Raw genomic sequence first — 27,991 nt, 5'->3', positions numbered from 1 at the left:
TAGAGAATTGTCAAAATGGAGTATTAGTAATATACAGGGCTGTTTACGGGTTGTCAATTCGATTTTGGATCAGTTGTTTTAGATGGATCAAATGAGTGTTGTGTCCATATTGCTTTTACATGAAATTAAATTTATTTTGATATCGAGTAAAGGTCGAGTTCGATTACGGCAAGGTCGTACAAATATGGGATCATCAGATCTATTATTAACACCCCTAGTAATGTAACTATTTTTATTTTAAAAAATATTACTTTTTTCCACGTAGTAGAGAAATATTTTTTTAGCGTGATGACCTTGACGCTAATTTTTTCACATGGTAGATAAAGGAATGCTTTTTGTTAACTTTACGCTAATTTTACCCAATGTCCTGACACATTGTTATTAAAAAAAAAAAACAAAAAAAAAACATCGTGATCATTCGAATTGACCACAAATTTTGAAATTCAGTTAAAATAAGTACTTAATTTAACCAAAAACTTACCATTTTGTCTACCACATGAAAAAATTTAAAACTCAAAATCTGGACGCGAATTTAAAAAAACATTTGTAGATAAACAAATTCAGACTCATCACATTAGATTTTCCTTTAATTTAATTTAAAAGCATGATTGTAATCGACATGAAAATTTTACTATTTTCTTATAATGCCACTATATATGGAAAATATTCTAATATTTAATTTCCCACTGAGACAAATGTTAGAAAATAATTTAGATAGATAAATTATAAATTTTACATGTGAAAAAATATATATTTTTTGTTTCGTATTCATAAAAAAATTACAACATTACTCCCAAGAAAATTCTTTTTTTTCAATGACCTCAATAGTTGAAAAAAAAACCAAGTCATTACTTAAGCACAAACAAATAAGTAATCTATTTGGCATAATGAGTACAAGGCCAAACAATAAAGTAATGAAGTTAATTAAAATATTTCTATTTGTTATATTTTACAAAAATAGAATGGGGTCGATCAAGTAATATAACTAATTTTCAAAAAAAAAAAAAATTGTCCAACCTTTGTATATTAATGATTTTTAAATAATCCAACTTTTGTATATTATTTGCTGACAGCACCCTTTTCATATTTTAGCCGGTTATTATAAGTACCTACCATCAAAGAGAACTAGGGTAAGACCAACAAAGAAGCATAAAGGGGAAAAAGAAGTAAGTGTAACGACCAATAGGTACCTATAGTAGCCGATTAAAATGTAAAAAGAGATGACATCAAAAAATAATATACAAAGGTTAGATTATTTAAAAATAATCAATAGAAGTAATTATTTACAGTAAATAGATAATAAGAGGATTGTTCTAGACAATTGTTTCTAATGCACAATTTCTTTAATTATTGATATGAAATAAATCATCTAATGCAAAGAAGGTATAACTTAAAAGCATTATGCTTCGCTCGCTTGGTCAATGGTCGTGTTTCCATGCTGTTCAACTTTAGGTCCACTAATATTTGTCTCATTTTCTTCAATGCAAGATTCTCTGTTAATCTGAACGAGAAACTATGATATTGTTTTAATTCTATATGAGAAACCGATGGTGTTTCTCCATAACTTTACACCTAAATGCGTTACAACTCGAGTCGAGCAACTACCTTCGCCAAGCGAGAAGCCACACATTGACGTTTTCCTCTTATCATTATCATAATCATCATTACCCAGTGTACCTGTTTATAGGGATTATAAACAGGGTCTGAAAAGAAAAGTACGACGAAAACCCATAAGAATAAAGAGGGTGCGGCCAAAGAATCCCCAGCTCAAATTTAATCCTTCAAAAAAGTGCTTCCTGCATTTACTCATCAGCCTGCACCATAAGTTTGACCTATAACAATAGTTAACAAATAAATATAAAAAAATACTAAGCATATAAATTAAGGAAAAGTAAAAACTAAATAAAAACGAGTCAAAGAGCTATATATGAAAGGCAAGGAACATGAATATCAACAGATATGAGGAAACTCTCAGTAATCTAAGATATGAATAAGATGCCTCCAACTACTCCTATTCCTAATTAGGTGCTCAAAGAGGTGTAACTCATTCAATTCCCCTTTATGTATAAACGGGGTCAAATACGGGGTACTCGTTCGAGCACTTTTGTGTTCGTTCTAGTACTTTTGTGCTCGTTTGAGCACTTGCAAACAGAATGTTCCTTTTGTGTTTTTGAACAAGTGTTGCTAATTAGGGATAAATAGTATCTATTTATGATATTCCTAATTATCCAATTCAAATTGAATTTTGATCGACCTCTGCTTATGATTATTATCAAACTATCTAGCGTTATACACATGTGCTAATGCACGATATTTTTAATAATATAAATTTTTTTATATTGACATAAGAGTTTAACCTTAATTTAATTTAAATGACTTTTGTTTTTTTATTTTATTTAATATATTGTTAAACTCTAATTATATATAAAATAAATGAATAAAATGAAAATAAAAAAGGAAAATTAGAAAAATATTACACATAATAAAATTGTTTTTGGTGATGACACATAAATATTTACTTTTCTAAAGTTTGGCGATGTTTTATATATATAAATATATATATATATATATATATATATATATATATATATATATATATATATATATATATATATATATATAATCACCATGTCATTGAGTACCGACTTGCATAGGTCGCCACAAGTAAACCATGTATCACCTTTTTTTTTTTCTTTTTTGAGGGAAAACCATGTATCACTTTAGTGCAGATAACAATCAAAAGGATCAGTCAAGACAAATTTACAGACGCATTCACATGGCAAATATATATATATATATATATATATATATATATATATATATATATATATATATATATATATATATATATATATATATATATATATATATATTATTTATACTATGAGACCATCTTACCATAAAATGAGCATATATAATCAATTTTTTTTATATTGAGATATTTAAAATTATAAGTGATCACTTTAAAGTTATAAATGATCACTTTTGAATATAAAACGTAATAAATTTAAAATTCTAAATAGCCACTTTAACTTTAAGATTATAAATGTTCATTTAAAAAACTAAATATATATTGGATTAGCTAAATAGAGATGATTTCACTGTGCCACCTTCTGAATCGAGAATTTGTAAAAAATATAAAGGCATTATTGAATATTAATTTATATTAGTTTTATTAATATTTGATATAATATATTTATTTGGTTGTAAGTTCAAAAATTTATAAAAATCTATAATAAATAAAATTTTAATTATTGTGAATTTGTAATTATTCATAAAAGCAATAATTAAGCATGAATAATTTCATTTCCATGTCTAGTAGCTTTCATAATATAGAAATTATGTTTACAAGCTTTCAAACTTGTCCACATATAAGGCTCGTCACTTTCACTCTCTTTTTCTTTTTAATAGAGAAGTGAATTTAAAGGAAGCTCCGCGATAAATTGAAAGCCAGATCACTAATTTTTCACAAAAAAATAAATTAATATAATGATTATTGCTGACGTTACTTATTTTTTTCCTCTTGGCTCGTGAGACTCATGGAGGGCAAGACGATATTAAAGATGATTTATTTCACATTCACAAATTATGAATGTCAAGATAGTATGCATACTTATAAGTTATTGAAGTCCTTTTTCCCATTGTCATATGGTTTTAGAATTGTATATATATATGGAAAAACTACCAGGAATAATACAATCTTTTGTTTATTTCCCTAGAATAGTACAAACTTTTGATGAATAATGAATAATACCAATTTTTGGGGTGTTTCCCTAGAATATACCTAAAATGTTAAAAATCAAACTATAAGAGATTATATGACAAAAACTTTGGTAAATTAGTTAATAAACTAAAGTTGGTATTATTCAAGGAAAAAACCCCTTAAGTTTGTATTATCCATGATTTATCAATAGTTGGTATCGAAATGAACGAAAGGTTGTATGATTCACGATAATTTTTCCTATATATATCTTCTTAGCTTATGAGATGTGTGTACCTCGTGTTTCTCGTTAATATGTTAACATTCACATTAAGTTCAACCTAATTTAACATATAGGCAGACGAGTGCAGATACACGTCTCTCGTATCCATATCAATTAAAATCTTTTATAATTAGCATCCACACATTATTCATGGCGAATGATTATTCATATTCTCATCACCTACGTATATTTTCATCTTCATTCCATTTACTACGATCAATCGGATATTGTGTTATGTGCACCCCATACCATTATCATTCTTTACAAATTTATTTACATTTTTTAATTTTTTTATTTGTCTCGAAAAGAAAGTTGAGTTAATACAAGAAGTGCTTGACTTTCAATCATCACATCAAGAGTTTATATTTTCCTTATGAATTCATTAGTCAAGATGATATTTTTTTTATTTAATTTAGTCTACATTTTATCCCAAAAAACATAGTTAATTGAATAAATACTATCCATCGTTGATAGACAAATAAAATATATTTATTATTGGTAATTTAATTCTTATTTTGTTGATGTATATTACTTAGTGATAGGTTATTTACCAATTGAGGAGATGAGGCAACGTCCATGTTGCCCTCTTCCCAGTAGAAAACTGGTTGGTGATAATTGAGATAACGTTTCTCGTGAATCATATTTTCAAGTCAATAGGTAACTCCAATGTTGGCTACCAATATTTTATATTTGTCCATTTATAAAATTATACATTAAATATAATATTTAGAAACAAGTATTTTATTTTAAATTATAAATTTCAATTATAAAATCATAAATAAAGAAATTTGAGAATGACAAGGTTTAGGTAGTTATTCTCAACTTCAACTAATTTAAAAATAATGGTGAAATTTGATCTAAATTTAAATTTGAAAATTTTTATTTGCCAAATAATAAATTTAAGCCAATTTTAAATTTTCAAGTAAAATAATAATTCCCAAATATGACATAAAATGATTCAAATGATATTTCGTACAAACATTTTATTTTTTACATCTCTTAAAAACATTATTTTTTTATGTAAAATATTTTAATGAAAATATATATGAAAACGAAGTGAATATAATTTGGATATGGGATTGCAATCCACACCAACTTCTTAAATCGAGTGAGAAATGCAAACCCGGCAACAACTGTTAGTGTCTAATGTCTTCTCTAGAAGGGTAGACTTTTTTAGTTAGAGGATATGCTGATGGAGTGCAAAGATAGGTGATAATTAAATTTTGGAGAATTTACTTAGAATAATTTAATATTTATTTGATTTTTTTATAATAATTTCAATTATTAATTAATTATGAATAATTTAAATTATTAGGTCATTTGCCTAAAAATGTTGTTATGCAACTTCTAACTAGTTTTCGTACATAAATCAACAAAAAAATTAAAATAAAATAACAAAAATTAAAAAAAAATTAAAAAAAATTTAACATACCTGCTAATTACCCTCCTCCCATGTCTGTTAGTTACCTTCCTTCCCCCACTCTACTACCACCCTTCCTTCCCCACTAGCCTCCGACTTTAGTTCCGGTGTAGTCTAAGCACAACCACTACAATTTTTAAATTAAGGTTGTTGGGTAGGTGCAAATGAGTGGTTGTGGGTAATGGCTGTTAGAGAGGGGACAGGGTGGTGGCAGGTTGGAAGGAGCAGGGAGATGTGTTGGAGTGGTGGAAGTTTGGGAGGGGAAGGGAAAGAAGATGTGGTGGAGGAGGGGGTGGCGGTGGGGAAGTGGTTGGGTAGTTATCTTTTCAATTCTTTTTTAGTTTCTTTTATTTTTTCTAATTTAATTTTAGTTTAACTTTTTTTTTCAAAAAAAATTACCTGCTATAAGAGATTGCGGGTCATTGTGTTATTCTCTTGACAAATTTTTCTCAAAATTCGAATTATTCATGATTAATAGTTGGAATTATTGTAAGAAAATTGAATAAAGGTTGAATTATTCTAGGTAATTTTTCCTTAAATTTAAAACTTTTTTATAAAAGTAATGTTTTTTTAGTTAAAATAAAATTCAATTTTCATGTTAAGACGTGTATATATTCACTTGAGCAGCTTTTAATCCTCATTTCTAAATGACAATTTTCTTTGCTCAAATTTAACGTAATTGTAAATAATGTAACAAAGTAATTGCAGCATACTAACATTACAAATCTTATATAGTAATCTATTTTCATATCTTCTTCCTATTTATTTTTTTCACATAAATTATTTTAATCGTAAGCTTTTAAAAATTCTAAAAAGTTAATATTTAGAAAATATATATTAAGACGAATTTATTAAGATCCCACATGAATATGTTTTTTCGTATAGATCGATGAGAATTTATAGTCAAAAATTTGACACTAAATTCATAAATTCTATTTGAGAAGAACATATGAAAACATATAATTGATATACAATTCATAAGTGGACCTAGTTAAGGTGATGATGCAACCCCATTAAAAAAATTCCAAAAAAGTTATTCTTAGGGCTCGATCTCGTGACTTGATGGATGTGAATAATTAATCCCACTTCAATATCACTAAGCCACAAAATTAACTAATAATAATTTATTGCTTGAACGTAAATTATGCTTTATGAGAGCAGTTACAATTAATGACTATTAAAGGAAGAAAATTAATGATTATTCAGTTTTCTTAATTCTTCTAGTTTTCGACTCAGTTTCCTTAATAAAGTTTTGTATATTGTCAATTTGAGTATGATTTGATTTGGTTATAATTTGCTATAAATTATGATAATTTCAATTTTATTTGTGTATGGTTTGGGTAATATTTGTTCATGAATTAGAATTTAGATTTGCTTAAAATTATGACAATTTCACTTTTATTTGCTTTAAATTATGATAATTTCAATTTTATTTGCTTAAAATTATGATAATTTCAATTTAGAATTACAATTTGTATTTATATTTGTGTATGATTTCATTGATTATTCATGAATAAAATTAAAAATCATCAAGAAATGTTCTATTGTTAATTCTTGTAACAAGTCAGTTAAGTTTTGTCTACGTTTTACTTTATATATGTTGTTTTTAAAGTTTGTTTTACTTGTTAATAAGAATCAAAACGCTTTAATTAAACTCGCATTCCTATATTTTAAATCATTCCTATATTTTAAATCTTAGGTCCGCCACTGTAATAAATAAATAATGCAATAACAAAAACTGTTTGGTGACTTTTAACTTTCTTTTCATGTAAGTAATGAAGTATATAATAATAACGAATACTCAAGAGATTAAACATTTGTCTTTATTGTACTTTGCTAAGTTTAATGTCTAAATTTATGTCCACTTAATTTTTCACTCAGGTTTCGTTACTTAATTGAAACCGGCCAAGTTCACTTCCAATTTTAAAACACAATTACTAAGTTAGATTATATTGGATTTGATCAATGCAAAAACTTTGTAAATATCCAAATCAAATAAGAAACCAGATCAACATAAATCTGGCAAAATGGTTAAAATTCACATATAAATTTGAAATTTTTTATATATGGAAAATGATATATTCAGTCAATTTATATAATTTAATATTATTTTTAATTTGAAAATATAAACATTTAATAATATTTAATTATTTTATCCTTTATTCTTTCTCGAAAAGTTAAAGTAATTATATAAAACATTAATTGTTTTTCAATTTTTAAATTAAATTCTTTTAAAAATTTTAAATTATTAATAATAAAGAGAATTTGGGGATGTAAATATCATTACCCTTTACTTATAAGCAAACAAAGTTCTTGTTTTGGGCCCAAAGTCCCATTTATTACTGGGTCTGTTAGCTTAGTCAAAAAAAAGCCGATGATTTGGTCAAGTTCAAGTCAAAGAGAGTCAATGACACATTTAAGCCTAATTTCAGGTTACGTATCAGTCTATTTTATCAATTATCAGTCATAAAGTTGATCCAATAAATTTCATTATCAGTACAAATCCAACTACTATAAGTACTCACAAAAGATCCTAATGAAATAAGTTTTCCTCTATGATCTCTAATTAATTTCATTTTCATATTCACATTCAACCTCCATTTGACTTAAGCATTGAAAGTGATTTTTAAGATGCCGCCTCCGGGTTAGTAACTTTTGTTTATTTTGTAGGTTCATTTGAAGATCTTCAACCCCTTTTAACCATCTTCAACCACCTTTAACCATATTCCATTGCATTCAACTTTATGGAATTAGATTGGACAGCTCTGTACTTAAACACATGAATGTTTCCACCGAGGCATACAATAAACATTATTTTTCCCATTTAATAAATTTAAAACTAAATTTCACCCGAAATAATTCTATTATGTCATGACTCAATACATAAAATTATTCCCATTACAAATTTATGGAATGACAAAACCAAAACCGGGGACTCTACATGACTTACGTCTTTGTAGGTATGACGTAAAGTCATGTGTGGGCCCAAACATGATGTATTTTCTCTATTTTGAAATATTTGCTATATATTGATTTTAGGCACTATTTATCGTTTAATTTTATTTTTTATATTGCATCTAATATGTAAGTAAAAATATAATGAAGTGTGATTTTCTTTGAATCTTCTAATCACATACTTTCATAATATGAATTTTTTATAATTTTTAAACGTGTATAATTTAAAGAAGCAAAATAACACATTGAATTACGTAAAAAGTCAAATGTAGTAAGTATAATAGAACAGAAAAGGTATAAGGTTAACAACAAGAAAGGTTTACTTTTCCTTTGAGGCTGCGAATCAACCGCAAATTCTCCTAATACAATGATCGACTTGATTTTATTTGTCCCAACAATTTAAAAGATTATCTTTAACGATTGTATTATGGGAAACGAAACAATTATATTTTACGCATTTATTTAATTTAAATTATATTTTATCTCAAAAATTTTCAAACCAATATACATAGTTGTAACTAGAGATATTTAATGGGATGAATAAATCTTTTGACGAGGTGGGGCGGGTCAATAACCCATTTAACCCACGCCATCCCATATATCTTTTCTTTTCATTTTGCTAAATGGGAAATAAAATGTCACATTTTTGTATTGTTGGGTCATTAATATGAGTTATGACACCTCATACTTATTAGTATCAAGCTTCCAGCCTCCCAGCCTTTAATCAATCAAGTTTATGTAATAGTCTTTTATGTACTTTTAGCCAAAATGACCAAATTATGTTCCAATTCCTTTTTTACTTTCTTTAAGATGATATTGAATCCCTTATTATACAAACTATATAGATTTGTACACTTTTGATTAGCGACTCCAACAAATAATATAGATATTTATTTAGAATATTAAGTCCATCTGATTCACTGTTTTTCTTTGTGATCGGCCTAATAAAAGTCTAACCCTTTACAAAAATTAACAGTCTTGACCCTTTAAAAATAGGTCAACACCTCATTGTTCACATCTAGTTGTAATCTCATTGAGAAAAGTTCTTTCGTATCTTGATAATTTTTCACTTCGACATAAAACGACTTTTATATATTTAAATCAAATGGAACAATCATGAAGCAGAAGAAAGCTTTATGCAAGAATAGAGAAAAATAAACAAGTCAATCATACAATTTAATAAAAAAAACTGTAGAATTTCATATGATATTCTCATAGTGATTTGTCATATAAAATAGTTCTTACCAAAGTTATCATCTACTTATTTCTTAATATATGAATAGTATACCACATTTTCTTGAAATATTATATTTTTAAAAGTTAGATAAGATTTCCGATTAAAGATTCTAAGAGTATATATTTGTTTTTTTATGTTGAAGTATTAATAATAAAGTTTCTTCATTAAAATTTTAATTTCTAAAATATTTCATCAAGAAACAAAAAATACATGATAATCAAAAATTATTTTGAGAATAATAAAAAGTCATTATGATAATATTGTTGGAAGATTTCCTAGATTTGCCATAGAAAGTACTATAACATGTAATTGGTTAATTTCATATATATATATATATATATATATATATATATATATATATATATATATATATATATATATATATATATATATATATATATATATATATATATATATATATATATATATATATATATATATAATTTCGTGTATTGTACGAGTTTTTATACTAGTTAGTTGAAAAGAAAGAAAGAAAGAAGTAATTGCCTTGTTTCTACAACATATAAAAGATCACTAAGAAAGATCTAATAATCTAGAATGAAATAAGACACATTTACTTGTTCCTTGAAACTTCCAAGCTAGAGAAAGTTGAAATTGATGTTCTAAAATTGACAATGATGGTATACCAATACCATCCTAATCCCTAAACCCTATCCCCATCTCTTCTCTTATCTATCACATCCTAATTATCTTTATATTTAAGACATTTCAATAGTTAGTCTTCGAAACTATAGGTCTTAGTTGAGTAGTTAAGGCACTACTTGCTGCCTTTAGATATTTTTATTCAGATTCTTGGCAATTATTGGTGTTCTAGTTTGTGTGTGGATAATGACTCCAATTTTACGTATCTTTCTAGCTCATTTTTGAATTGGGGGCTCCGAATGTAATTTGACTTTGAGACATTCTTTCTAGAGGACGAAGAGTAATGAGTCCGAAATACATTATTGTTCATACGTAAGTTGTTTTGCCTTGGAGAAAAAAAGTATATATACTCTCTGTCCTAATTAATTAATTGCAGGAAAAAAATTGTGATTTTTAAGAAAAAAAGTGAATGCTGATAATAACTAAAATAAAAGTATGAATTTTGTAGATGAAATTGAAAGTAATAATTTAAACTATTACTCACTACAACAAAATTAACTTTTCGTGAAATAAGATTTAGTGACATTAAAAAAATGTCCCTAATTAATATTTTTAGTGTAATAATTATTGGTTTTTATTTTCAGTTTCATTATAAAGTGATTTAGTATGTAACACTTTATTTGACCTTTAGAGACATACTCCCTTCGTTCTTTTTAAGTTCTTCCACCTTACTATAACGGGTAGTTTCATAAGTTCTTTCACTTTAGAATACTTTCTATTTTTAGAAAATTTTTATCCCACTTTTACCCCTTAAAACCCCCCCTTTTCTTTTAATGTACCTGGAATCATCCGGATACATTTATTACTCCTTCTTAGGCTTTGCATTTTTCATTATCACGCCTACTGCCTTCATGAACGGTCATTTTTTCCTCCTCCTCTTAAAAGGTCATTTCTCTCTCTTCATGAACACCATTTTCATGGCTTTTCCCCCCCTGTGTGTTCTTCATTTTTAGTACATTTTAACTGCATTAAAATGTAGATCGGTTTATTCTCATCATTTTGAGGTTCGTTTCGTTTGTTTTGGCAAAGGTTCGAAATTTAAAGCCCCCTGTTCTTGAATCCGCCATTAACATCTTGTTGAACCTTTAAGTATTTGCAATGAAAAACAACGAATCTAAGAGTGACTCCACAATTCCTTCATATCTTTATGACGGTCTATGCGATTATGGTGAGTTGTGTTCTTGTTCCCTCAATGGTCGTTCCCATTCCTACACCAATGAAATTTTGAGGTGGTCAAAAAAACATCTTGAGGCATATCAAAAGGTACTTGAAGATGATGCCACATCTATGTATCATGAATCTCCACCAACTTCTCCTATTGTTGAAAAGGTACTCGAAGAAGATGACATCAATTTGGTTGTCCCTGACACTCCTGAAGATGTTATTGCGTCTAGGTAAAAATTGAACCCCAAAAAACGTGCTTAATGATTGTAAGGTTGTTCTGATTTTTCATTTTTTTTTGTTAATTAAATTTGAAAAATTGGAGCTGGTTTTATCTGTTGTCGTTTGATGCTGGATTATGATGATCTTGTATTTATGTTTGATGTTTGTTTTTTCATTTGTTTTTTATGTGTTGTTGTTGATATTGTGTTCTTCTGGTTTATTTGGGATTTTTTTCGTTCTACTGTTGGTATTATGTTGCTGGTTTTAGGGTTGATGTTTGTTGCTGGTTTTATGTGTACAAGCCCCTGTGATGTCAAATTGTTGAACCTCTAAATTCTGAAAAATTTACTTTGATTACTTGGTTGAGTGGCATTTGGTAAACCATAACCCATCACTTGATTTTTTAGCATGTTTAGTTACTTCATTTGTTGATGATAAATTGTAATCTGAGAGGTTTCATAACCTCTATGAAGAATCAGGGGGCTTTTTTTTCTGAAATTATGTAAAATAATGAAGTGACTTCTAATCATTAACATTGGTTGTGATTAACAAATTGTTGCTCCTAAGTTTTTAAAGCTACAATTTTAATGATGATTTGAACAAAATAAACTGAGGGGCTTTGATGTTTGTCATCCTTGAGTTTCTTCAACTGCCTGATCGTAAACTTCTTGAATGATCTCTGTTGCTTTTGCAGCATCCTCATTTTTTGTTAATGCTTGTGTTTGTTGCTGATCCCTGTTTGGGTTAAGAAAAGCTACAGCTTCTCTAACCAATTGTGTTGGGATTCTCACTTGAATCCTTAACCTGCCATTGTCTTCTTCAACCTTCTTTCCAAAGTGTGGTTGTATGTAGTCATTAGACCCCTTAATTTTTAAAATCTCATTTAAATGGTGTTGTAATGAGATCCACACATTAGTTAAGGTCTATGGATGTAACTCTCCGAATGCATCCTCAACTGCTGTGATTAATTCTGTAATGTTTTTGGGCATCTTTTTATGCATAAGTGATTGTATGCTCCTAAAGAAACCCAAGTCTAGAATATTACTATCCGAACTATTTGGAGGTTGTTGAGTAAGAATGAAAGTTAAACCCCCTTGCCTATTGTGTTGTTGCCATATTAGATCATCGTTTATAATATGAACCCTTGCATTATCTTGTTGAATAAAAATAATGGAAGGTCCTTCACTTGGCCATTTTCTTAGTATAGTCAGAATCAATTGTTGTATGAGCATACTCCTATAAACTTCTTGATTAACTGATTCGGTTGGTTTAATTTCTATTGAACCCCTTGGTCGATTCTTTGAATCTCTTTGTGCTGCCACCATATTGATAAAAGGGAAAATTCTAATTTTCCCATCAAACGTACATTGACCAAAACGATTCCATCTAGGCCTAGCAACGATCCCTAAGAACATGGCCTTAGGTATGAACTTTGATGACTTCGTTGCCCTATATGGGACCTTTTCTTTGTGTGCTAAATAAACTCTTTGCATTTTTTTGGTTAAATAAAACCACTTCTCGTCAATGTGAATATAATCATACATTACTTTGTAAATCGGGTGTCTTTGAATGGTATCTTCTTGGATAAGGCTCAAAATCCACTCCACCCCCCTTATTTTGTTGGCATCAGTTAAAGCCGAGTGTAGTGGATTTGAATGAGTCTTTATCTCGCCTCTTTTTATCAGCCTCCACACCGTTGACGGTGCCAAATCCAAACATGTTGCAACATCTCTAATGCAAGTGTGTTCGCCAATGGGTCTAGACTCAAGTAAGTTTGGTGGTACGACCACTCTTTTTTTTCCACAATTTTTGAACTTGGATTCCACAATGTATGGTTTGTTTGCTTCCTTGGTTTGTATTGCTCATTTCCATAAATCTCGGATTGTTCTATGTGTGTAGCCGTATTTTTGAGCTATGCGTTTGAATGTACCATGAGGAAGTAAGTCACTAACTTTTAGTGACAACATGTCTTGGAAAATAAGTTGCCTTAACTCATTCATGAGTCTTGGCTTATGCTGATTTTGTTGATGTGGTCCTATTTCTTCCATATTCTGTGGCTCTTCTTCTGATTCAGAACTGGACTTTGGAACGTATGAATTCGATCCAAAGTACCAAGCCCCCTGTTGCTCATCTTCACTTCCTGAAGCCATTGAAGGCTAATGATGCGATTGAAGAATTTTTGTAAGCTGTTTGAAGAATTTTTTGCTACTGATTTTTTAAGCTGTTTGAAGAATTTTGGCTACTGATTTTGAGCTGTTTGAACAAGTTTTGGTTACTGATTTTTGTAAGTTGTTTGAAGAATTTCGGCTACTGATTTAAGCTATTTGAACAAGTTTTGGCTACTCATTTTTGTAAGTTGTTTGAAGAATTTTGGCTACTGATTTTCAGCTGTTTGAACAAGTTTTGGCTACTGATTTTGTTTTACTTTTTTGTGGACTGTTAATATAGTGTGATTAGGAATATGTAAAGTCATTTTTTTTTATTACAAGCTTGTAATTTCAGATTTGAGGAAAAATTAATGTCAATCCATGTAATTATAGAATGCCCAATACAAGACTCTTTTGTTTTTTTTTTTTGTATGGAGGGCTGAATTTCCCCTAATGGTTGCTGTTGCTGGAAGCTCCAAACTTTCTTAATTTGGAAAGTTTGTTAGTTTCCCTCCAAAATGTAAAGTTCTCTCTCTTCATTAATAAAATCAGAATTTTTTTTTCATTTAGTTTTATTTATAATTATTTTATCTCTCATACTTTCAATACAATCATTACTTCACACTACTATTTAATTAAAATAATACCCACTATAACCCAAAAATTCTATCTTTCTTAATATGTGTGAAAAACCCAAAGTGGAAGATCATAAAAGAACGGAGGGAGTATGTAATTGTTACTATAGTCCATAGTGGCATTTATGAAAATGTCACCAGATCCTATGTCGCGAAAAGCTTTAGTATGATTTTTTATTATACTGTTAAAGTGTCTAATAAATGTCACTAAATCCACTATATAAACAAGTAGTAATATAATTGCTCATAAAATAAAATTAAATTTAAATGTCCCTAAATATATCCCATTAAAAATACATTATGTTATAATCACTATTGGTGTTAGTATGAAGTTATGAATCTCTTTTGCACTTATAAGGGAGATACAACATCTCTTTTATTTAGGTTGCTTAAGCATATTTCATAAAATTAAGTACATAAATATTTAGAATTTTATTAGATTTTATTAGTTCCTTTTTTATTAAACAAGTAGTAATATAATTGCTCATAAGATAAATTTGAAAAAGATATATGTGACTTGATGTGCAAAATATTAGTGTTTGGTAAGAAAAATAATAAGTATTAGAATCCATTAGCTTAGAAAAACTATAATTCAAAATAAGTTGATATATTGATTTCTAATGAAGATCTAAACCCTTTAAATAGAGCGTACAAGACTCTAAAATAGCAATAATATTACAATAACTCATAGCTTTTATTAACTCGCATTACACCCTTAAAGAGAAACAAAACGGATAAATTGACTGTTGAGCTAATGAAATGCTACTCAAACAAGCATTTGACTTCTCAATTTACTGCTCGCTTTTGACAAGCCTGCTCGAACGAGTAGCTTCAGCTGCTCAACACTATTTGTTGTTTCTACTTGCCTCATTCATGGCAACCTTTCTTCATGACTTGTCTCGTTCAAGCCATGCTTTAGCACCTTAGTGAAGCCTCTTATATTCATGATTAAAGCTTTCTATGCTTTGCCCAAAGCACTTCATTTGTTCCACATTGATCACTAATCATGTAGTAATCAAAATCTCAATTCTTCACAGCTCATCTCTTCCGCATCCTCCTTCTCCAACGCACATAACATAACATGTTCAATAATGTGATCAATTTCATCTTCATGACTAGGAGATTTGACGCTTAATTCAATAAGAATAAATTTCAATAAAATTAAAGTAATAAGAGTATTTGATTATAACATATGTTTAAAGTGAATACTAATTTCCAATTATGTAAAGAAATTATATAGTTTATTTGTTAAACAATTAATATACTAAATTAACATCCGAACCTAACTTTAAAAAAAGTGTATGATTTACCTTACAATTCGCATAGAGCATGTAGTTTGCTAGTTTCCCTTAAATTGACCTTACGAACGGGTGTCATCAAATTGTAAGGCGAGGAGGAAGCTTCATCTGAAACCGAAAATGGGCCCATTTAGCATTTTCTATTTAGACGAGGATTTTATAACATATGGGCCCAAAAATGGGTCTAAATATGTAAACAAAAATCTGATCTTCGGTAACATAAGTGAAAAGTACAAACCCGGGTTTTTAAAGTCGTCTTATCATAAAAAGAGTTTATACATTTCAATAATTTATTTGAGACCACTTTTTGTAAAGACGGCTCTCAAAAACCCAACCCAAATCTAATTTATATTAATTTTTTTAAAAATAAATTGACGCGCGCGTCTAAAATAGAATATAAAATAATATATTTGGTGTTATAAAAATACTATACCTTCAACCACAGACCATTATATACCGAACTTTATATTATGTTATAATCCCAAATATAATATGTTATAACCACAAATTTATGTTGTTATAACCTCATATATATTATGTTATAACCTTATATATATATATATATATATATATATATATATATATATATATATATATATATATATATATATATATATATATATATATATATATATATATATATATATATATATATATATATAAATATATATATAAATATATATATATATATATATATATATATATATATATATATATATATATATATATATATATATATTATGTCATAACCATAAAACTAAATATATTATGTTACAACCCCAAATAAATGTTGTTATAAACTTCAAATATATTGTATGACTTTTCACATTACACTTACACGTGCGCGTCAGTTATTTTTTTTAATTAACATAATGAGCTGGTTTTTTGAGATTTGTCTTTAGAAAAAACAGTCTCTCAAGAGAGAGTCCGTATACTTTTAGTCTATATTTCTATAGTTGATCTCTTCAAAATTAGTAGTATTAATTGAGCAAATTTTACATAAGACTGTCTCATTGTGAGAATCCGTACAAAAACTCAAATTCAAAAAAATATATTTTCAAAAAAACTCAAAAGGTAGGAAAAGATTTTTTTTTTCTTCTTAATTACATAATTGTGTTTAACTAATATTTACTGATTTTTTTTATTTTTATTACTATGGTAATTTTTATTTTAATGCTCTGTTAGAATTTTGTAGCACTTAGATATTAAAATTTTTGAATTTTTATATAAGACTTAATGCATTTAATGTATAAGTATATTTAAATATTTTAATTCTTTCTATTCTAATGAAATGTCTTATTTTGTGATGCACTAATTTTAAGAAAAAAGAAAAGAAAATCACTAATTTTTAAATGAGACGGTGTAATAATGGTGAGACCATCTCTATTGGACTGGTCCAATATTTACTTTTTATCTCAAAGTAGTCACTTATAACGTTAAAATAATCACTTACAATTTTAAAATATTCACTTTTTATAGTCTTAGAGTGATTACTTATAACCTTAACAATCACTTACGATCTAAAAAGATTCAATTAAAGATATAGGCTAATTATATGAGTCCGTCTCATGGTGAGACGGTCTTACATAAAACGAGCTGAAAGAAATCATATGCGACCACATGATAAAAAGTAAGGAAAATTGTAATTTTATAAATAGTAAGCTCCCATATCTTATAAAAAAAATAAAAATAAAAAATAAAAACTCCTAATATTACATAAGTATAGTAATACGATTGCCAGATTTTCTTTTAATATTATCTTCTAACTCATTTTATTTTATTCACACATTCAATCTCTTTATTTATTTGTTAATGGGTATATTTTTTATTATAATTTTAATTTGATGTTGAATCATGAAAAAGAAGAATAACTAGAGATGGGCATAGGTCGAATCTGAATCGAGTCTAGCTAGACCTAAATCTAGATCCAGATCCATATAATCTGAAAATTGTGGATTCAGACTTAGACCCAGACCCTTATGGTCTGGCGGGTTTAGTATCTGGATCTGGATCCTAAAAAAAAATTTTCTAAAATTTTTTAAAAATATATATTAGTATATAATTTTCGTCCATTTGTATAAAATTATTTAAATATTTTCAACTAACAATAATCTTCTAAATATATGAAGCTTTTCAACATTAGAGTTTTAAAAACTAAATATTCATTTTGATTTTTAAGGTATAGATACAACGATAATATTTCAAATTACATGAACTGATAAAGTTCCAAATAATATAATGTTTCAAATTATAACAAAGTTTTAAATCAAATAATTAAATACACATGATAGCTAATATATAATTTTGAAAAAAAAGATGTAAATGGGTTCATAAGTTGGATCTGGGTTGGATTTGAGTCTCAAACGTATAGACTCAGATCCTTAAATTAGAATTAAATCAGAACTATACCCTTACATTATGTTTGAATAGCAAATTAGAAGAAAAAAGAAAGGAAAGATGGAGGAGAGGGGAAGGAAAAGGAAGGGGAGAAAAAAAGAGAAAAAAAAAAACTTTATTGTTTGTAGAGGAAGAAAAGAGATGTAAAAGAAAAGAAATGATATTTTCTTTCTAAATTTTTCCTATATAAAAATATTTAAATGTTAATAAAATAAAGAGACTTCTCTTTAAATTTTTTTCCTTTATTTTTGTTAATCAATCAAGAGGATCTCCTTTCTCTTTAAATCTTTTCATTTATTTTCTTCCAATTAAACAAGCTTTTATGATCCAAGATCTATATCCATCTCCAAAAATAACTTTAATATCAACCAAATTGTCAAACTCGGAGTTAAGAAAATTCGGGGGGAGGAGCAATTCTTGCTTTTTTTTTCTTTTTTTTTTTTTTTTTTCAACAAAGCACCGAGTTCTGGTATAGAGGCACGTGCCCCATTCCATAAAATGTCACTTTTTTTAACGCACTAACGTCTTGTGGGGCCAATCCCAGCTAATAGCTATACCATCGATCAATGGGCGTAGACTATGAGGGCCTCACTCACATCACAAGTACATAGAATAACTATATATTATTCTCCATCTCTATTTATTCTAGAAACATTATGAAATGCTTTCATAATGAATGCCTCCAAAACCAAATTTAATTAAAAAAATGAAAATATGAACTTGTTTTAAAAGGTTTTCATTTATTTTTAAAAATTTTTAATTTTATATCATTTTAATTTTTAGATATTTTATTTATTTATTATCAACTGAATTTGTATTTTTCTTATGATTATTGAATGAAGAAGAGAAAAATTAATATACTAAGATTATGACATGAGTTTAAATGAAAGAGAAATTTAAAATTTAAAATTAAATGTTGCATTTAAATTTCTTAGGATGGATTATAACTTGTCTTTGTGTCTCATTCAATTCTCTACAATGGTGTGTCGTGTGCCTACTGCTCCTTAGCCTTATAACTAAGAGAGCAAACTACTGTAGCAAAATCGCAATACTTGATTATAAAAATCTTACTTGTTTCAAGTAAGTAAATTATCAAAAAACTTATAAGCAATAAAACCTTACTTGTTTCTATTCTCATCAAAATTGTGCCGTTGTTGTACTAAATTAGAGTTAGTACCCAAACAATTATCAAAAGCTTGAGCATTTCCAATTTTAAATGAAGGTCAACTTATAGTACATACTTCAGATGTTCCTAATTTATCTAAAAAATTTGCCCAATTAAGTTAGATTGCAGCAGAAGCAGGATTAGTTGAGTAACAGGAATACTTACATATCCACTTGAGGTCTAATTAAAAAAACCCTGATATATATATAATTAAATAAAAAGGATTTTAATAAGAGAAGGATAAGAATGATTTTTTGTTAGTCATTATATATCTAAAAAAGGATACTATGTTATAAATTAAGAACATTCTTCAGATTTGTGACATTGTATCTTTTCTGCGTAAGATAGTGACTTTTACAATTAAACGTTTTTGCCTTGAATGTGACCATTAGGGATGCAAGCGAGGCGGGTCTAATAGGAGACCCGCCCCATCCCCGCCCCATCGAGGCGGGGATGGGTCCCGGTTTGATGGGTGATGGGGTGGGTACGGGTATAAAATTCATACCCACCGCGGGGATAGGGATGGGGATAGGTTTTAGGTGATACCCGTCCCATCCCCGCCCCGCCCTACCTCAAGATATGTACAAATTTTAGGACTTTGGATGATTTTGAGTTGATGTTGAAATACTTTTGTTTTAGACATGTATATTTGTTTGAGACTTTGGTTGTGTATTTTTTTGAGACTTTGGATATGTGTTTGTTTGAGACTTTGGATATGTAATTGTTTGAGACTTTGAATGTGTGTTTGTTTGAGACTTTGGAGTTTGGATATGTATTATGGGTTTTAAGGCCCAAATGATTGAATATAAATATGTGGCACAGATGGGTATTAAGCGGGGATTTGACGGGTAGTGTGGCGGGAAAAATGGGTATTCGACGGGGATGGATACCCAGATGGGTGGTGGGGCGGGGATGGTTTTAGGTACAAACCCATCAGGGAGGGGACGGGGAAAAAAATTATACCCGCCGCGGGGATGGAGACGGGGATAAGTATTGCATTAACAGATGGGGATGTGGATGGGAATTCCAATCCCCGCCCCGCCCCGCCCCGTTTGCATCCCTAGTGACCATAGAATTTTTAATCTTAGTCAAATGAAGGGTGTAGAATGCTTCTTATCCTTCTCATTGTGAACACCGTTCTCATCCGATCCCTCCCTATATATATATATATATATGTATATATATATATATATATATATATATATATATATATATATATATATATATATATATATATATATATATATATATATATATATATATATATATATATATGCTTACAATAAATTAATAAACACTCATATAAAAATATATACCGCGCATAATTTGGTCAATTAGACTCGTTAAATACCTGCTTTCAATGATAAAAATGCCAACTTTATCATAATAAAATATCAACTTTATTATTGTAAAACAACAACTTAAACAGCATAAAACATCAACTTCAACACATGAAATCACTAACTTCAGCATACTAAAAACACCAATTTAAGTATACTATAACACCAACTTCAATACACCAAATCACAAACTTCATCTTATTGGGAAACCAACTATAAGCATTTGAAATACCAACTACAACATGCTATAATACAAACTTAAGCATCATATTCTACCAAATATAAAATTTAAACTATTTAAAAAACCAACTTCATCATAATAAAACACCAACTTCTTATTCTAAAATATCAACTTGGACAATATAAATCACCAACTTTAGTAAGTTAAAATACTAACTATAAATTTGTTTAATCTTTCATTCTAATCTCATTTTGACGATTTTATTTAATTTTTCTTGATGATTTGATTTGATGGTTGAGATGATAAATGTATGGTTGAATAACTGAATAATGTTGTTTTTCGATTTGAAATTAAACATAATGTGCACAAGGGAGGAAGAAAACTATTTTCCTTAAATGTGTGATTAACTTTCAGTTATTAATTTATTTTATTGTTTTTAAATTAAATTTTATTGAGTTAGGTCTCTAAGAGACGATCTCTCAAAAGACGATCTCTCAAGAGACCTGATGTTTTCTTTTAGTTTAGGGACCTTGTTCTGGTTTTCTTTTGTGAAAATTTGAAATGTATTAGACAATTTTATCAAAAAAATGAACATAATAGTATAAGTTTCAATTTAATTCCAAAAGTAAGCGTGAAAATTCCAAACCTGTGGTTTGGGGCTGTTCGCAAACAGGTCAAAAAAGACAAAATAGCTATTCGCAATTATTAACTGCGAACAACTATTTGACCTATTTTTGTAGAGCATGACAGCCTCAAACCACAAATTTAAAATTTTCACGCTTACTTTTGGAATTAAGTTGAAACTTATACTATTTTTATTGAGGATATGTGCACTCCGCGGTATACATCAAATATTTGGTGACGGTTACATTATCACACTTTCAGCAGTTTCATTATCTTTGGTGACGGTTTGGTATATTTGGTGACGGTTACATTATCACACTTTCAGCAGTTTCATTATCTTTGGTGACGGTTTGGTGACGGTTTTTTACTAATTCTACGGTTACCATCTTGTATTATATAAATATTGGTTGGAGTTAATGAAAGGACAACACAGATTATTCCCGTATTATAGTTTTCTCATGGTATCAGAGCCACGTTAAACACTAATTTTTTTTTTATTTTTTTCTCTCTCAAGGATTTTTTCAGTAAAATGGTGGACAGTGAAACACCACCACCGCCGCCACCTCAGTTTGATTCCACCTCTTGGATCATTGACACCGGCGCTACACATCATGTTACAGGAGATATTTCTTGGTTGTTCGACACTGAGAGTTTTAATTGTCCTGTTGGATTGCCCAATGGTGACATTGTTAATGCTTCTTTAATTGGCTCTGTTCGCTTGTCGGATAAACTCACTCTCACAGGCGTTTTATTTGTTCCTAATTTGCGTTGCAATTTGCTTTCTATTTCACAGCTTAATGACAATCTTAATTGTACTGTTCAATTTACTCAACACATTTTTGTCATACAGGACCCAACGAAGGAGCTGATTGGGACGGGAACTAGGAGAGACGGATTATACTATTTTAGCAATACGGAATTGGTTCCTCAAGTGGGTGCGATTGAAGCTTCGTCCCTGGATTTATGGCATCGTAGTTTGGGTCATCCTTCCGAGAAAGTAGTAAAGTTGCTTCCTCAACTTTGTAATAATAGAGATGTTTTAGATAAGGGGTGTGAAGTACGTATGCGTGCTAAACACTCTAGAGTTCGTTTTCCTTTGAGTACTAATAGAGCTTCTAGAATTTTTGAAAAAGTGCATTGTGATTTGTGGGGGCCGTATAGACGTGTTTCTTCTTGTAAGGCTCGTTATTTTCTGACAATTGTTGATGATTATTCTAGAGCAGTTTGGATTTATTTACTTCTTGATAAAATGGAGGTCTTTAAAATGTTTATGATGTTTGTTGCAATGGTTGATCGTCAGTTTAATCAAAAAATTAAAATCGTGCAAAGTGATAATGGTAATGAATTTAATTGTTTGTTTGAGTTTTTCAATGCGACTGGAATAATTTTTCAACATTCTTGTGTGGGTACGCCTCAACAAAATGGGAGAGTGGAACGTAAACACAAACATATTTTATCTGTTGCCCGAGCTTTGAGATTTCAGGCCAAATTACCTATTTACTTTTGGGGGGAGTGTGTCCTTGCCGCTGCTCATTTGATTAATCGCACACCAATTCCACTTTTACACAACAAAACACCATTTGAAATCCTTTTTAATAAACCCCCCTCCTTTGATGCCATACGTACTTTTGGATGTTTGTGTTTTGCGCATAATCAGCAAACTCATGGCGATAAATTTGCTAGCCGTAGTAGAAAGTGTGTGTTTGTGGGTTATCCTTACGGTATGAAAGGTTGGAGAGTGTATGATCTTGATTCAAAGGTGTTTTTTGTTTCCCGAGATGTGAAGTTTGTTGAGGATGTGTTCCCTTTTGGATCCCCGGAAGATGTCCATATTGCTCCTAATACTTTTGATGGACCTATTCCTGTTCATGATGATTTTTTGGAGCTTGAGACTTTAGAAACTTTAGATGCGGACAGTCTGCAGCCAGCTATTTCTCCTTTGCAGCAGCCACATTCGCAACAGTCAGCTCCATACGCTACAGATTCCCCGAGCGTAGGTAATGGACTACTGCAGGAGCGCGCGTCTTCCTCTCCTTCAGCTGCTGATCAGCAGCCACAGCAGCCAGACAACACTGCTTCATTGTCCCCTGAGCCTACCACTGACTTCTCTTCTCCGGAGCCTTTGGGTCGTGGTTTTCGGGATAAGTATCCCTCGGTTTTGCTCCGTGATTTTGTTGATTCTTCTGGGAAACCATTTGTTACTCATTCCGTCATTGCTCATAATCCGTCTCTTTCAAACTCTCGGTCTAATCATGCTTCTTCAGGTAATCCTTATCCTCTGGCACATTACATACATTGTCATAAGTATTCTGTGAATTATAGGAAGTTTATTGCAGCCTTTGTGATTGACAAGGAACCAAAATCTTTTAAAGAGGCTATGAAATCCTTGGATTGGCAAAAATCTATGCAGAATGAAATACAGGCTTTGGAGCACAATGGAACTTGGACTTTGGAACATCTACCCGCGGGTAAGCGTGCGCTTGGTAGCCAGTGGGTCTACAAAACCAAGTTCAAGTCTAATGGCGAAGTTGAACGTTTGAAGTCTCGTTTGGTCGTTTGATAAATTATTTTATACATTTCAAATTTTCTTCTTTTGTTGTAGTTTAGTTTTTCTAAGTGAGTTTGGGAGGGAGTCCATCTTAGATGATCTATCTCTCTCATAGTATCTCATATTGGATACCTAACCCTTATGACCTAGATTAGAGTTTATTCAAGATGGTTCATTCTCCTCTTTTTGGTTTGTATATTTAGTTCTTTCATGATAATAAAATTTCTCTTTATTTTCTTTATTAAATTATATAATTTTTCATTTTTACTTCAAAAAAATTTTACATTTATTTTTAACATAAATGGGTGAACTAATAATCTTTTTTTTCTTTTATATAAATATAAAATCTTAGAACTAAATTTAAATAAATTGGAAATTTAGTTAAAATATAAAAGTGCAACTGATATATCGACCGAATTATATAAATATAATTGAACAAAGTGACTTAGAATCATATGCTTGATTCAATTGAAAAATAGTGTGAAACATAAATTTATAAGTTAATTATTAGTGTTACAATTATGTATTATATCCACTACTATCTAACACTCTTACTAAAACAAAATTTGTGGGACTTTTCCTTTCATTTTTGGCCGGTCTTCCCTTGTTAAAGTAGCCTCAAAAAAAGGTAGTCTATAAACCACAAACCCAAATTTCCACTTCCCTTTCCATTCACATCAATTATACTATTTTGCTTAATCTTTAAGCTCACCCCCTTAAATTGGAGGATTTCAATCACTACCCCAAAAATAAATCCTACACAAAACCAAAAGGAATTCCTTAACCCACCGAGAAAAAAGGCCAAGCACCCCCCAAAACAACAATATGGCACTAAAAATGGCCATATGTTGTTTTACCAATTCTCTAGACACTAAAGATGAATTAGTTCATCCTAAGCAAACTCCTTCCCCTACACCTTCACCTCAAAGTGTACCTCATCTAGGCATAACTAACCATTTTAACTCCTCCGAAATCTCGATCAACGAGCTTTCGAGCTCGATCCCGGGCGCAAATCTCCATGTTTTTAGCCATGATGAGCTTAGATTGATCACTAATAACTTTGCATTGAGTAACTTTCTTGGTGAAGGTGGGTTTGGTGCTGTTTATAAAGGCTTCATACATGATGATCTTAGGCCTGGTTTAGACCCTCAAGCTGTTGCTGTTAAGGTCTTGGATTTGGAAGGAACTCAAGGCCATAAGGAGTGGTTGGTAAGTCTCTCAACTTACTACATACTCTTACACTTACTCCGTTCCAAAATAATTACAACATTTGACTTTTCAGCAGTCTCTTATACTAATGAGTCTTAATATCTCTAATTATGTATAATATAAAATAATAAAAATAATATAAACAAAATTCTAACTGAATTTGTTTTAACTTATAGATTAAAAGTTAATCATAATTAAAGGTGATAAATAAATAGTGTAATATTTGAATAGATTTAGTATACAACTATACAATAACGAGATCAGACGATTTGTTTTTTTCTTTAAATGGAAATGAATTAACTAAGTACCCACAATTTATTATGATGTAGGCTGAAGTGATATATCTTGGGCAATTAAGGCATCCTCATTTGGTAAAGCTAATTGGGTACTCTTGTGAAAATGACCAAAGACTTCTTGTGTATGAATACATGGCTAGGGGTAATTTGGACAAGCAGCTTTTTAGCAGTAAGTATATCTCTTTCTTAATACATTATTAATTAACTCTCAAAATCGGGTGGATTTAATAATTGAAAGTCTTTTTATTTATTTTACTATTGTGAGAATGATTTAATTCTCACCCTCCTGACCTCCTCTATGTATCTGTCTTTTCAATTTCAAAAAAAATAAAAAAAAAATAGGACGGTCTATTCCATTGCCATGGTTAACAAGAATCAAGATTGCATTACAAGCAGCAAAAGGGTTAGCTTATCTTCATGAATTGAATAAAAAACCAGTAATTTTCAGAGATTTTAAGGCTGCAAATATTCTCTTGGATGCTGTAAGTCATTCATAAATCTATCATTTTTCTTTAATTATATGATAGTGTTCTTAATTAATCTTAGTTAATCACTGTTTAAGTATATTGTTTGTGTAGGATTATACTGCTAAACTATCAGATTTTGGGTTTGCTAGAGATGGACCAGAGGAAGATAAGACTCATGTGTCGACCAAAAACATAGTGGGCACTAAAGGTTATGCAGCCCCAGAATACATCATGACAGGTACTTTTTTGGCCCTTATCTATGGGCACAATTTTGATCATTTTACCAATCTTTTTATATTTAAAGATTAAAGATAAAGAAAAGCCAATGTTTAATTAATCTTCTGCTAAATTATTGAAAAACAAAGATACGTTAAAGTTTCGTACGTTTGGATAAAATTTTCTATGTTTTCACAATAATTTTTGGCATATTATGTTTTCAAGAAAATAATTCTAACTTAAAGCTTGTATCGTATTTTATTATACTCTTTTACATTGGATTTTGATGTTAAGTTAAAAAACCTGATGGAAAATAACTCACATGTAAATATAGTAGCTTTGTTGTGTACAAGCGTAGTAATGAATTTATCATGGTATCAGAGCATATGGAATTTGATCAATTAGAAAAAAATTGGTCTTCCGTAAGAAAAACAAGTTGCGGTTTTGAAAAGAATGGCGTTCTCGCCGAATCAACTCTTCTCTTGTATGAGTCCTATATACAAGCCTAAATTTATCAAAACCAACTCAACCTAAAACTTGTTAAAGTCTTATGTCATATATTCTATCATATATTATTGATGAAAATGATTTAATTCGAATAATAATACAATTATTTGAATATCGTGAAAATAAACCAGGTCACTTAACAACAATGAGCGATGTTTACAGTTACGGAGTAGTCCTATTAGAGTTACTAACAGGAAGAAGATGCATGGACAAAAAGCGTCCAAAAAAAGAGCAAAGTCTAGTAGGGTGGGCAAGGCCTCTACTAAAAGACCCAAGAAAAATGGAAGGCATAATGGACCCAAGATTAGACGGGCAATACTCAATAGAAGGGTCAAAAATAGCAGCTATGTTGGCTTACCAATGCCTAAGCAAACATCCCAAAACAAGGCCTACAATGAGTGCAGTGATCAAGATATTAGAGCCTCTTTTAGACCTTAATGACATGTCTTTTGGGTGTCCTTTTGTTTATGTTGCACGAAAACAAGGTCAAGTAATAAGCAATAATAAAGAGGAGCAAGTATTGTGTAGTGATGTTAAAAATGAAGATAAAATTAATGAGAAGGAATTTGGAGTGGCATTAAAAGGAGATGTTGAACAAGAAAAGGTTTCAACAAGAGAAAATGATGAGGAAAAGAATAGAAATAGAAATAGACATCAAAAAAGGTCGAGGAGTTCTAGAGCAGTAATGTCTGATTCAGCTCTTTATCAAGCTCAATGAGATGATTTAATTTTAATCTAATTATGTTTGGATTATTATAGAAAATGTGTACAAATTTTTAGTGAGAATAAGCCAAGTCTTGTATGGAAATAGTAAGTGGTTAACTTTAAATGCCTTATAGCGCATGCATGTGAAGGTACTAAGTTTAAAAAACGTTTTAATTTTTATTATATTATTATTATGATAATTTTGGATATACTTTTTTATTTGATTTTTTTTTTCAGTACTTGCTAGTTATTTGTACTTTTATCGGTTTTTTTACTAGATTCGTCACGTACTGTATTTTTTGTGTATACATAACCGATTAATTTTCTACTTCTTTATTCATGTTTAATTACTCTTGGATGTTCATGAATATCTTGTATACAAGTCTACGATGTTTGAAAAGTTTTAAATAGTTTAAATTTATAAAAAGTCTATGTCATAAAATAAAAAAGATTTCTGCAATTTCTTATATGCGAAAGAAATTCTCTATGATGATTAATGACGTTCAATATAATTAAAATATTAGATAGTTTTAGACGAGACAGCCTCATAATGAAACAGTCAATTTGGGCCGGTCCAATTCGCGCGTGTAACAATCTGAGCATTTTTTTTCATTT

General features: G+C 29.6%; 2 protein-coding genes and 1 long non-coding RNA gene across 3 annotated transcripts; 1 reads left to right on the top strand and 2 right to left on the bottom strand.

The window, feature by feature from the left end:
* Positions 1–1,234: 1,234 nt before the first annotated feature.
* On the bottom strand, positions 1,235–5,760 carry LOC130813758 (uncharacterized). Its single transcript, XR_009042228.1, has 2 exons — positions 5,416–5,760; positions 1,235–1,832 (listed from the first exon to the last, which is right to left on the bottom strand). It is a non-coding gene; the product is annotated as an uncharacterized LOC130813758 (long non-coding RNA).
* A 6,804-nt stretch (positions 5,761–12,564) lies between these two features.
* LOC130813569 (uncharacterized) lies at positions 12,565–13,791 on the bottom strand. Its single transcript, XM_057679405.1, has 2 exons — positions 13,594–13,791; positions 12,565–13,488 (listed from the first exon to the last, which is right to left on the bottom strand). The coding sequence occupies exons 1-2, from the start codon at positions 13,789–13,791 to the stop codon at positions 12,565–12,567; spliced, it is 1,122 nt and encodes a 373-aa protein (XP_057535388.1).
* A 10,730-nt stretch (positions 13,792–24,521) lies between these two features.
* On the top strand, positions 24,522–27,585 carry LOC130813757 (probable serine/threonine-protein kinase PBL12). The gene is made up of 5 exons (XM_057679622.1): positions 24,522–25,185; positions 25,515–25,650; positions 25,824–25,963; positions 26,060–26,186; positions 26,803–27,585. The coding sequence occupies exons 1-5, from the start codon at positions 24,802–24,804 to the stop codon at positions 27,387–27,389; spliced, it is 1,374 nt and encodes a 457-aa protein (XP_057535605.1). The 5' UTR covers positions 24,522–24,801; the 3' UTR covers positions 27,390–27,585.
* The last annotated feature ends 406 nt before the right edge of the window (positions 27,586–27,991 follow it).

Source organism: Amaranthus tricolor, chromosome 5, assembly GCF_026212465.1.
Source record: "Amaranthus tricolor cultivar Red isolate AtriRed21 chromosome 5, ASM2621246v1, whole genome shotgun sequence".
Lineage (NCBI taxonomy): Eukaryota > Viridiplantae > Streptophyta > Magnoliopsida > Caryophyllales > Amaranthaceae > Amaranthus > Amaranthus tricolor.
The sequence above is the reverse complement of the archived record's forward strand: the minus strand, read 5'-3'. Positions and strand labels throughout refer to the sequence as shown.